Raw genomic sequence first — 12,272 nt, 5'->3', positions numbered from 1 at the left:
TAAAAAATTTAACTTCATGACAAAATACAACATAAACTTAAAATACAAACTTAAGAGGTAAGTGGCAGACTGGGAAAATACTTGAAATATATATTGTGGACAATAACTTTATACATTCACAAAATGTAGATGATAAAAACAAGTAAAAATTGCCCTGTAGCAAGTTTGATAAAGCTTCTGAAAAGGTTCACAGAGGAAGATCTGTAGATGGCATAATCGGCTGGAGACACCATAGAACAGAGCAATGCTCTTACCGATAGGATTGGCAAAGATATCTAGGCATGGCAAGATGAATAATGGATAGTCTCAAAATCTGTTTTCGGGAATGAATATTTGGAGGCACTTTGGCTGTACTCAGAGCCCTGGTGGTGTGGTGGTTACTCATTGGGCTGCGATCCACGTGGTCAGCAGTTCAAACCACCAGCAGCTGCTCCATGGGAGAGAGACTGGGCTTTCTACTCCGGTAAGCAGCTACAGTTTCGAAAACCCACAGGGGGTTGCTGTGAGTCAGCGTTGACTTGATGGCAGTGAGTTGGGGATGTTTTCTTTGTTTGCTTTGTGTTATCAACATTCTAAGGGTGCATATCCTTTGACCTACAATTCCGAGTCTACGAGTTCATGCTAAACGCATTTTTTACAAACGTGCACCGAGATGTTTAATAAAATTATCTCAGTAGCTAACATTTACTGGGCAAAACAAACAAACAAATGTATTTTCCTTGCACCTATTCCAACTCATTGAGCACTGCGGAACAGGGTGGAACTGCCCTTTGAGTTTCCAAGACTTTAAATCTTCATGGGCGCACACAGCCTCCTCTTTCTCCTGCAGAGCAGCGATGGGCTCATGTCACTGACCCGTGGTCAGCAGCTTCAGGGCCTAGCCCGCTGTGCGATGCTGGCTCCTTCCCTAAGTATTCAGGCCAGATCTTAGTATTCTGTACAGAGGAACTTTCTTCTCGGCAATACTATGATTCTTGCTGTAATTATTATGGAATAGATTCCAACTCCCGGGACCAAGGTAAAGCTGTGTGGAAGGCTGGCCAGGACTGTGCTTCAGGGTGCCTCTGGGGGGTGGTGAGCTACCCATCTGTCATGGAGTTGTTGAGGGCTTAACCCTTTGCACTACCCTGGGTCTCTTCCTGACCCTATTATTTACCCCAGTTTATAGATGAATGCTTAAAAAACTTACTCAAGCAATTTTTAGTGGAGCCTGTATCTGAACCCAGGGGTCGGAACCTGGCTTAGAGCCAACAACTCTCTCCTACCTTTTATACTTAATGATATTTTGTAACCATAAGATGATGAAAGTTGGCTTTTATTTACTTAATCTGGAAATTTTGCTAACGTAGGGACATTGCCAAAGGCAAGTAAAAAGACACCTATGTATGGTTCTCTTTAGGGTTAAAAAACGAGCATGAAGGTTGCCTGTGTCCTCTCTCCTTTGATCAATCATGTGGTAGATAGACGTCATCAGTTTACAACTCATGGACGCAGTGGTGACCTGGTGTCAGTGTCAACCTCACAGTAGCCAGCATGTGGTGCCCACCATTGTACCCATTGGGTTAACCCATCAGGCTCTGATTCTGCTAGCCTTGGCTAGCCCGCTGCTTCCTTAAACATAATGTCCACCCAACGCAAGCAAGGCGCCCTAGCTTAGTATTCCTTCTGTTTTATCTTCCAGATACTTTATGAAAAATGCCCTATAGTAAGCTGACTTAAATGACTTCCTTATCTTCTCCATAGATGCCTACCAATTTATATTCTCTGGAGGCTCTTGGGAATCTGATTCAGTAAATGTTTTTTATGCTCTAGATTTCACCATAAAATAGGAACACCTTCAGAGTGACTGGAAAGTATCTGCATTTGAACTGTGACTTGGTGATAAGTCTTACTTGCTTCACTATGTCGTTGGAATTCTGGGTGGTGTCATTTGCAGAGAGGACAGGGCGTTACCTCCCGACTTTAAGAGCCGCATACTGCATATGGGTAACCCACTAAACCACACGATGTATGATTTGCCGGAGAGATCAGACAGCAGTCATGAAAAAAATATCTGTTGAGTGAATGAATGGGTTGTGAGTTTCTGAGTCCTGAGCAATTGTGTTTTATTCATTAATAAGTCACCTGACAAAAGATAATCATGTAATGATGATCACAGGCCTTACGTACTGAAAATTCTTGATTCACCAGGACATTGCTGAAAGTCCTTCAGACCCAGTCCTTGATCTGCATATGTCGGTGGAGGCACTGTATGCCCAGAGTCTCGTGCACCGACCGGACGGGCGCATGCCCTCAGGCGACCTAAGCTTGGGGTCTGCTGCTGGGTTTGCAGTCAATGAGTACATGCCGGCAAACGCTATTGAGCAACAGTACAAATGTGAAGCCACAGTCGCATGGGCTGGAGCTCAGCTCTCAGATGAGGTTCTATCAAGTGCCGAGCTGAGTTCTTCCGCGCTCCCCAATTCAACCGGAAGGGTAAGATTTCAGAGCTAACTGTTTCTGTGGTAGGGTGGTGCAGTAGGTAAGAGGAGTCTGACTAATCTGCTTGTAGAAAAAGTGCCTCCTGACCCTGACATTCTCCAAAGGCAGCCAATGAACTTGTTTTGGTGAAAGGTTGGCTGGGGATTTGGGGGCTGGGGGTGGGAGGATGGGAGGAGGCCCAGCCATGGAGAGAGCCCGTGGGATGTTGCAATGCCACTCCAAAGTCTAGTTGTCCCTTTCATGTGACTTGTTTTCCTTTCTGTTAGGGCTCCGAGTACTTACTTGAACAGAGCGCCCTGGCTTCTCCCGCTGAATGTGTCATGTTACAAAACACATGCACGGAGTCTTTTGAGAGGACGATTACTATAGCAAAGGGCAATTCCAGCCTAGGTAAGTTCCTCATGTCTACAAGGCAGTGTTCAGTCCACCTCCTCCCTCAGGAAACGCTGAGCACGTGGAAGGTGGTCAGTGAATTTTCCGTGTCGCTAAGAAAATAGACGATCAGAATGTTCCTGTCTCTTTTTATGATCTGCCTTTTTAAGAACTCATTCTGTTTTCAGAAATGGTTAACAGCCTTGTTTATTTCAGGCTAGCTTGAATTCCCCACTCCCTTAATTATTTAAAAGTATTCACAAACCTCACTTACATTCAAGAAAAAAAGATATACGAATTGTGTGTCTATGAAACAGCAAATCAGAAAAGGGATTCTTAGAAATTGAAAAGTTAGCAATTTAGAATCCCAAATTCTTTGCAAAAGTAAATTATTAGTTTCTTTGAATGTTACCCATTATGCATAAGTCAGTTTGTATCTAATTTCCTTCATTCACTGAAATAAAGACTAGAAAGACAGCCAGGTGTGCCACCACCGAAGTATCAATGCAAGTTATTCACTAGTTCTTCCCAGGTGACAAGAGTTTTGTGGCTGCTCTTACCCAGAAAGCATAGCAGCTGCTTAATGATTATGGAACCCTTTGGCTCCAGCAAAGACGACCTCCCCCAGAAGTTTAATCCTCACTGCAATAAGGGATACGGTGTGTTCTCTCACTGAGTTAAGCAGCTACAGAGCTCTGCTCTGTCCTTAGTTCATGGTGCCCATAAACAGTGGGCTAAATCAGTTTGTCCAAATGCACTGAAAGACACTTGGCTACCTCAGTGCTAGAGGTATGATATACCCACCTAAGAAATAATGTCAACCCAGAACAATTCTCAGCCAGTGCAGTCTTTTCGGTCTACAAGGCAACACAGGTTACTTATGTATCTTAAGGAACATACATGTTTTTCACTCATCTCTCTTTCACATGGGAAATAGAATGATTTTAGGTGTCTCCAAATATTCTTGGGTTTTCTCATAGCGTCTCCTCTGAGCAAGGGGTGCTAATCTTTTTGGCATGAGGACCTCTGATCAGTGCTTCCCTGTTACTAGCCCAGCACTGACCTTCAGGTCAGCTGTAAGGGGAGACTGTCTTCTCATGAATTTGTTGTGAGGGTATCCCACCTGTAACATCGGCCTCTTAGATTTGACAAAAATAATCCCAGGTGTATTAAATGGTGTTCTTCTATAGTCTTATTTGCTGTTTACTAAGATGACATCATCTTTGTTATTGACATTTGGCAGTCTTTTAATACCCTTGATGACACTTTGTTCGTTCCACTCAGCCTCTGTTTGGGAACTGTAGCATCTATAGGGTCATGCTTTGTGGCCCAAAATTAATTCCACTGGAAAATGAAGTGAGCAAAATGTAATGATTTTGAAAGATAAAAAACCATGCCAATACATTTCTTTCACATCTCGTTTTATTTTTTCATTTATTGGCATTGGCAATCACTTGCCATACAATTTGGGATTCAAGTCATGCCATGGTTAACTTCTGATTTTAAAAGCATGCTGCATGATTGAGCACCTGGGGATGGAAAGGAAGCGACACGTTTGTTTCCATTGCTATCAGGAAAGCCATTTGAACCTCAAAAGCTGACTTTTACAGTTAGGTAGGACAGAGTTCTTTCCTTTGCTTTGTTGGGGCATAAACCATGCATTGGCAAATGCAAAAGCAGACCACCTGAGGTTTGCCAACTGGGGTGAAAAGTGAAGGGCAAGCAACCACTAGCTTGACTTTTCCTTTCCGTTGCCATTATTGGAATGAATTCCCAGCGCACCAAGATCAATAGGGCTCCATCACTGGCGGGTTGGTTTCCTGGAACCCCAGGCAGGCGCTCTGTCACCTTGGAGCTGAGAGTCTGCCTGCCAACACAGCACGTTTCTGTTACCTCATTGGGCAGGAGGTGTCAGAGGATTGGGTTTCTGCAGCACTTGGAAGACTAAATGTAAAGGAGTCATGCAGTCAGGGCTATTTTTAAAAAGTCTGCCTAGCCTTAAAATCTTGAGTTAATCAAAACATTCAGTTACATTTTAAATTTAACGCTGGAAGGTGCTTCCTGTACAACTGGAAGTGACACAAATCGTGATAAAGGACCGTTCCGGACATCTCAGCTGCGTGGGTCCTGAGGTTTGCTCTGGGAACCACATACGTTTCTTCAATGGCTGTCTGACGCCATCCTGTAGGGCCCCCTTTCTGGGCGATGCGTTTTTCTTAATGTAGTGATGATCAGAAGAAATGATTATTAAATGACAGGTTTCCATAAATACAGTCATGATCCATTTGTTTTGATTTCTCGGCTCACTTTCTTTTAGCTTTGTCACATCTAAGTGGGGGCAATGTTACAGGAAGCTATGCACACATACATACGTGTGTATAGTGACCATTAAAATACATTTTTAGATTTGTGGTCCGTTGGGTTATGTTGTTTTATTGCTGAAAGGTGAGTGAACCTGCCCGTGTGGACCAGTAAGTTAAGTTTTGCCTGTGTCATGCATTTCAATCTTATCCTAGTGACGTTCCTGGATGGGCGTCCGTGGGAAGGGCGACTCCATGGGGCAAACGTAGATCTAACGAGACATTTCCGAGTCTGTGCCTTTGCCTATGAGAAAACCACTGAGGATGAAAATACTTGTTTGCTGTTTTGTGAGGAAAGAAGGTGTCTTTGTAATAATGACGCATTTAAAAATCACTCACAGGAGTCTTAACAGCAGATTTTCAGTACAGTTGGCCATGGCACAAGAATGTGTCAGAACATGACAGTCTTGTTGCCCATAGCCTGGCAGAAATATTAGGCTAGAATGATACTACAGTCAAAGTTATGTACACGGGTACAGATAAGAGCTGGAAACACAGGGAATCCAGGACAGATAAACCTCTCAGGACCAATAATGAGAGTCGCAATACCAACAGGGAAAGGGGAAGGTGGGGGGAGAAAGTGGGGACTGATCACAATGATCTACATATAACCTCCTCCCAGGGGGATGGACAACAGAATAGTGGGTGAAGGGAGACATCTGTCTGTGTAAGGCATGAAAAAAAAAATAATTTATAAATTATCAAGGGTTCATGGGGTTTGGGGAAATGAGGTGCCGATACCAAGGACTCAAGCAGAAAGAAAATGTTTTGAGAATGTCCTTGACCCAATGGGTGGATGGATGGATTGTGATGAGAGCTGTAGAGCCCTCAATAAAATGATTTTTTTAAATCAAGGTTTTCTTAAAAAATATGTTTGATGATAATGTTGCTGATTTGACAAAATGGCTCAGCACATGACTACTGAGGGAAAGGCTGCCTGTGAACCCACGCAGAGGTTCTGCCGGAGAGAAAGCCATGCTTACGTGCTCCTGTGTACCTTACAGCTTTTTCTTTCCTATCTCCTTTTGGTGTGTTTCAGTTGGCCAAACGGTCTAAAAGCAATCTGTGACCATGTGCAAAGAAAGTTGTTAAACACATCATGACACCTTCGTATCCATCTAGTTTGGAAGGGCCTTCTATCACTTGATTTTAAGTGAAATTACATATTTTATGGATCTTGGCCCCATGATCGAGCACTTGGCTTTGAACCAAAAGGTTGCTGTTTTTGAGCTACCAGCCACTCGGGGAGAGAGAGCTGCCTGGAGCCTCAGGAACTCTGTGGGGCACTTCTAGGCTGTCTCGTGGGGTCTCTATGAATGAAGTGGACTCCACAGCAAAGGGTGTGCGTTCTCCGTACATGTTAAGGATTATTTCAAACCAGGTGTATTTTTGACGGAATCAAGATGAAGATCGGGCGAAGAGTGATCCCAGCCCGGCTGCACGCAGAAGGCCTTCTTGAGGAACTGGTATTCAAGAGGGAGGAGGCAACCGAGGCAGAAAGAGCACGCAGGCACTCTCTCTGAAGAGGGAGCTGCTGGGTGTGGGTGCACTTCTGAAAGATGGCCTTTATGCCTGGGGCACAGGACGCCTGCGGGACAGGGCACAGAGGAAGCTGTGTGTTAGAGTGGGAGCTACCCACAGGTGCTTCAGAGACTGTGCTAAGCAGGTGTGTTGGGTGCTAGCGTAAGAGCACATTTGTAAACGTTTGGAGCAAGGACGTGCTGGGATGTGACTTGCCATCTTTTAAATGATCTCTGCCTGCCCTAATGGAGGAGACCGAGAGACCAAAGAGAAGCCCATTGTATAAAGTTCAGCAATCACAGATGGGGGCCAGGCTTAGGTTTAGATTGGCCATAGAGAAAGGTGAAGTGATTCAAGATAAATGTTGGAGGCCGGGATTTTGAACTGACAAGAATGAAAATAGCAGGAGAGAGAAGTGAACCAGAAGCAACTCTTCCGTTGTGTCTTTGATGACGGAGAGCAGTGTGTGGATGCTATTCACCAGTGAGAACCAAAGGGAGAAGCTGGGGAGGTGAAAGGTTAAAGTCGGACTCAGTAAGGTTGCATTTCTTATAAGACAGCTGAGGGACATGCCAAAGGATCTCTGACTATCCAAATCTGGAGCGCAAAGGAGTTCCGATGTAGAGCTAGCTTATTAAAAACAAACAAAACAAAACACAAAAGAAGATAAACCTAAAAACGAGTACTGCCATCCAGGCTGTGCTGACTCCTAGCTACCCAACCGGACGGCAGAACTGCCCCCGTGGGTTTCGGAGACTGTAAACCTGTACTGGAGCAGAACGTTTTGTCGTTCTTCTTGCAGTCAGCAATCCGGTTTATAACCCACTGTGCCACCAGAGCTTCTGGGGATTAAATTAATCATTTCCGTTCAGCAGAATAAGGCACTGGGTCATCGCACCGGGACTGACTTAAACACAGGTACTTTCTTGTTCGGAACAATGCATTATGCTTTATGGATCTCAAGTAGCCAACCTGGAGCACAACACACAGTAAACATTTGCTCCACGAATAAGCTCGAAATAATGTAAGAGTGTGTCCCAATTTTCAGAACTCATGTTTCATTTGCAGTCCTACTATGTACTCTTTGACATGTATAAGAAATGAATCATGCCTGTTAAATATATTCTACATTGTTCACTAGAAAACAACCCGAGAGAGCTTTTGGTGTCCTGGAAAGCGCATCCAATGCCCCGTAGTGTAGTCATTTCATCTCTAACGTACTCAATGCGGAGTGTATTTAACCTCGATAAGATTTCACATTTCAAAATGTACTTCCAATTTTTGGTTGCTATTCAGACCATGTTTCTTTTTCGTTTATTGCACATTCTTTTTTATTGTCTTGGAGAAGCGACCCTTATTGAGTTATCCCTGGATTCATGGGTTTATTTAGAACTCAAAGCGAAAGTGAATTCATGGCATTTAAGACAGGTTTTCTTCCTCTCACAGGGATGACAGTGAGTACCGACAAGGACGGCCTTGGTGTGATTGTTCGGAGCATTATTCACGGCGGTGCCATCAGCCGGGACGGCCGGGTTGCCGTGGGGGACTGCATCTTGTCCATTAATGAGGAGTCCACCATCAGTTTGACCAATGCCCAGGCCCGCGCCATGTTGCGAAGACATTCTCTTATCGGGCCTGACATAAAGTAGGTATCATGTGTATCCCGGTGTAGCTTAGCAACTCAGAGATTTCAATTCATCCGTCAGAGTTTTTCCTTCCAGTACATACATAGGTTAATAGAAAATGGATCAGCTCTTTGTTCAACATAAACCCCACCAGAACCTGATTTTCTGGATGGTTTGTGGTTGCCATGTTTATCTTTTTAAAGACTAGCAAGGTGCTGAAAGGACCACGTGGAGCACTTAATTGTACTTCTTTGGTGATTTTTGTCTAAGTCACCACTGGAAGGAACGAGAGGGATTTGATTCTGTTCGAGGACCGAAAGGCCAGTCTGTGGGAGAAAGAGATAGCAGGCATGACTTACTAAGTATTCCATGAGGCATGGCTTTCCCTGTGGTCCAGGGGGTTCAAGAACCACTGTGGAGCCAGCTGTTGGGGTTCCCAGAGTTGCTGGCGTTTCAAGAACCACTCTGGAGTGGTTAGGGCCTGCCTGGAGACCTCTGTCACAGAGCGGCACGGTCCACTGAAGATCTTCCCCATACTTTTGAATTGCGTTTAGCATGATGAGATGTGTAATAACAGATTAGCTTCTGAGGATCTTAAAACTAGGCGAGCTCTTTTAAGGACCGGGCAGGGAAAAGATTCTGTAGACCTCTTTCAGTCTGGCTCATAATTTGCACTTTCTAGAACTAACTCGTGACTGCAGGGGATTCACTGGCCTTTTGATATAGGCTGACGTTAGCTCACATTGGCTATTTTGTCAGGAAGTGCTTAAAATGTCCTATAATCCCTTCATGTATTAAAAGCATGTCATATATGTGATTTGGATATTAAGTCATAAAATGTTCTTTGAGCCAAAATGAAAATCACTTCATGGCTTTACTTCATCAATGTAATAACTTAGCTTTTTGTGAGCATTAGTCTTTGAATATTTGCATTTAATAGGTACAAGAGATATAATGTAGATAAGAGCACAGGAAAAGACTGTTTATCTTAAATAGATGTAATCATTACTAGTCAGTTATGGCCGACTGTTATTAATATCATTTTCCTAACTGCATTTCCATTACTGGCTATATCGCAAAGCATATATTCTTAGAGCTCAGGTATGAAAGGTTGTATTTACAATCTGGATTTCATCCCCCTTCAATAAAAAGCAGAAAACATGCATCTTTGTGGAGTAGACGCTCCTGTCGATTGCAGCAGATATATATTTTAGGCTGAAACTTCCCTGATGGCCTTTCATCGTTTTCACATGCCGTTTGGACATTGATTTTACAGTTGAAATGGTCATGTGACTGTTCTTTAATTTCCTTATTAATAATGCAAGTACAAGTGAACCCCATTAAAAGTGTCAGTCCTTCTACATGAAGAAATAAGGGACCCTTTCTGCCCAGCGTGGGGGCCAGTGTTTATTTCTACTGCCTCAAAGATGCATGATCTGGAAACTGTTTGGGGGCGTGGGCTTCCACGTACACAGTTGAGCTATAGTATAAAACATAGGGGCCAGTGACTGCTCCTTGCTGTAGTGTGCAGTGAGATGCGTGTGCTCTGCTCTGCACACTGATCTCAGGGCTCTTACCCTGCTTTGGAGCTCTGGCTGCCAGAATGGTTCGAATGCCCTGCAGAAATGAAAAATGCCCAAATGATCAGACCATCATGGCATCTCTTTGGCATTTTGTTTCATCATCAGGTATATATATATAAATTTTCCACCCTGAGATTGAATATCAGAATTTACCAATTTCATGTGGGCAGGGCCTTTATTAGGAGGAGTTTGAAGGATCTCTACAGAGGTATTTTAAAAGTAATTGCTTTAGAATTTCAGAGGGGCAGAATATAGAATCTTTCATTTAAAAAAATAATAAAGGAACATAACTACATTCTCTCTCCCACACACACACTCACTCTCACACACGCACACACACACACACACTCACACACACACACACACACACACACACACACTCTCTCTCTCTCTCTCTTTCTCTCTCTCTCACACTCTCTCAAAAAGCACATTGACATCAAGTGTTCTACATAAGCTCTGGCTCGGTGTGTTTATAGAGATTGACTCATTGCACAAATCCGCAGTATTTTTATAGAATCCCATTGGGGAACACTGTGTTAAATGACAAACAAAAATAGCCTACCGTTTAGGTTAACCAGGACTGAGCAGCATATTCCTTGATGTTTGCGTGGAGCATGAGACGGAACTTGAAAGCAAGGTGTGTTGGCCCCTTGCCAGAAAAATAAATCTAGCCACTACCTTATACTGCACGAGACCATGCCACTGCCGCTGGCCCCTGAAGTGCTGCAGATCCCTGGTTCTCAGCTCCACTCAACATCTTGACAACTGCTAGGAACCCACTTTAATCTAGGGTGGGGATGGAGACTTGCATTTTAGGGATATAAAAAGATGCCTAATGAATCCGTCGCAGAACTGATTGGGTTTTAGGAAAAGACTTGATTGTTGAAATAACATGCTGAATTTCTTTCTTTCTTTTTGCCAATTTATGATAACTTGGTAACAGCTCTGTGTGTGGTGGGGGGTGGGGTGGGGGGAGGGGGTGCGTGTGCACTTTCATGCTTTCCTGGGTAGATAATTTGAGTTTCAAGAGTTCAAGAACAGCCCGTTTAAGTTCCAGGTTTCCTTATTTTCTATGGAAAACCAGATGTGAGCCTCACCAGAATGCATTCTGTTTCACTTCTCACTCCCACCTTGCCAGGAGCTCTTATATTTCTGTAATAATAGCCAGGCTTTTGCGCCTAGCAGCAGCTGCCTCTAACATCTGCCAGATAATTACCGAGCTGAATCAGAATTCACCTGCCTTAACCCAAAGTGTGGGATGAATTCCTGATCAAGGAATAAAAGATTGATTGCAGTTACATTTTCCAGGCTTGTTAATAATCACTGCTATAGACACCAGTGAGGGGCAGATGCTTCTCTGGGGGAGGTGCAGATGGGCGGGAGGTGGAAAGGGGAGAGGGAAAAAAACACCAACCAGGAGCACCCACTTTTAGCTACATATGTATGCATCTCCCATGCAGCACAAGACACTGACATTTGTTCACACCATTGTAGAAAAGATGCCACAGCGTATGCTCCACATTCTAGACTCTCTCCAGCACCTGCTGACGACTGAACCCCCTTTCACGTGTGAGTATCGGTGACTCGAAAGCTGAGCATGGCTGTATGTTACAACTTGTCTGTGAAAACCGTGTCACGCTTTTGTAACATCCCGGTGCAGAGAGAGAGCCTGGGACAGAGGCGATGCAGACATTTGGGCTTTTGTGTAGTTTCTTTTTGCCTGGATATCAGGACATCAGTGCTCACCGAGCCCGGAGAGGGTTGCGTTCACATGGCGCTGACGGTGGGGAACTCGTTTGGAGAGCGTGTTTCCACCCACTAGGCTGGCAAGCTCCTCTTTGTCAGGGACCCGTCCCGTCCGCGCGAGGACTGCATCGCCCTCTGGCCACACTAATGGCCGTCTTGTGCCTTCCCCTCCACCTGGAAGCCAAGGTCAGTGGACTTGTCACCATTGCTCCTGTGGCTACTGACACAGAAATGCAAGGTTGGCATTCTTGACTGGGGACTAGGGGGTTGGGTGTTGGGTGTGGGGGGTGGGGGTGTGGCTTGGAGACCAATTGCTTTGCATTTCCTGTTGCATTGTGGGATGCTGGCACTGCGGCCACGCTGTCTAGCTAAGGCTACCTATTTAGGAAAGCTGACTGCCTCGCTCTCTCTCTCATACCTACCTAAAGTAGCCAAGAAAATATTTGTGCAGGATCCCGCCCCCTCGTGTGTGTGTGTGTGTGTGTGTGTGTGACAGAGAGAGAGAGAGAGAGAGAGAGAGAGAGAGAGAGAGAGAGAGAGAGAGAGAGAGAGAGAGAGAGAGAGAAGGAAAGCAGCTTTGAAAA

At 44.5% G+C, this 12,272-nt stretch overlaps 1 protein-coding gene across 6 annotated transcripts in view; it reads left to right on the top strand.

Annotated features, from left to right (window-relative positions):
* MPDZ (multiple PDZ domain crumbs cell polarity complex component) overlaps positions 1-12,272 on the top strand; it is a 187,616-nt gene that overhangs the window by 108,191 nt on the left and 67,153 nt on the right. For all 6 annotated transcript variants that reach the window (XM_075559920.1, XM_075559919.1, XM_075559916.1 and 3 more), the window contains 3 exons: positions 2,191-2,475; positions 2,748-2,871; positions 8,181-8,379. In XM_075559920.1, the coding sequence (XP_075416035.1) occupies positions 2,191-2,475; positions 2,748-2,871; positions 8,181-8,379 (608 nt within the window). The remainder of the gene's footprint in view (positions 1-2,190; positions 2,476-2,747; positions 2,872-8,180; positions 8,380-12,272) is intronic.

The sequence above is a fragment of the Tenrec ecaudatus genome, chromosome 10 (genome assembly GCF_050624435.1).
Source record: "Tenrec ecaudatus isolate mTenEca1 chromosome 10, mTenEca1.hap1, whole genome shotgun sequence".
NCBI lineage: Eukaryota > Metazoa > Chordata > Mammalia > Afrosoricida > Tenrecidae > Tenrec > Tenrec ecaudatus.
Note: the sequence above shows the minus strand (reverse complement) of the source record. Positions and strands in the feature narration are given on the sequence as shown.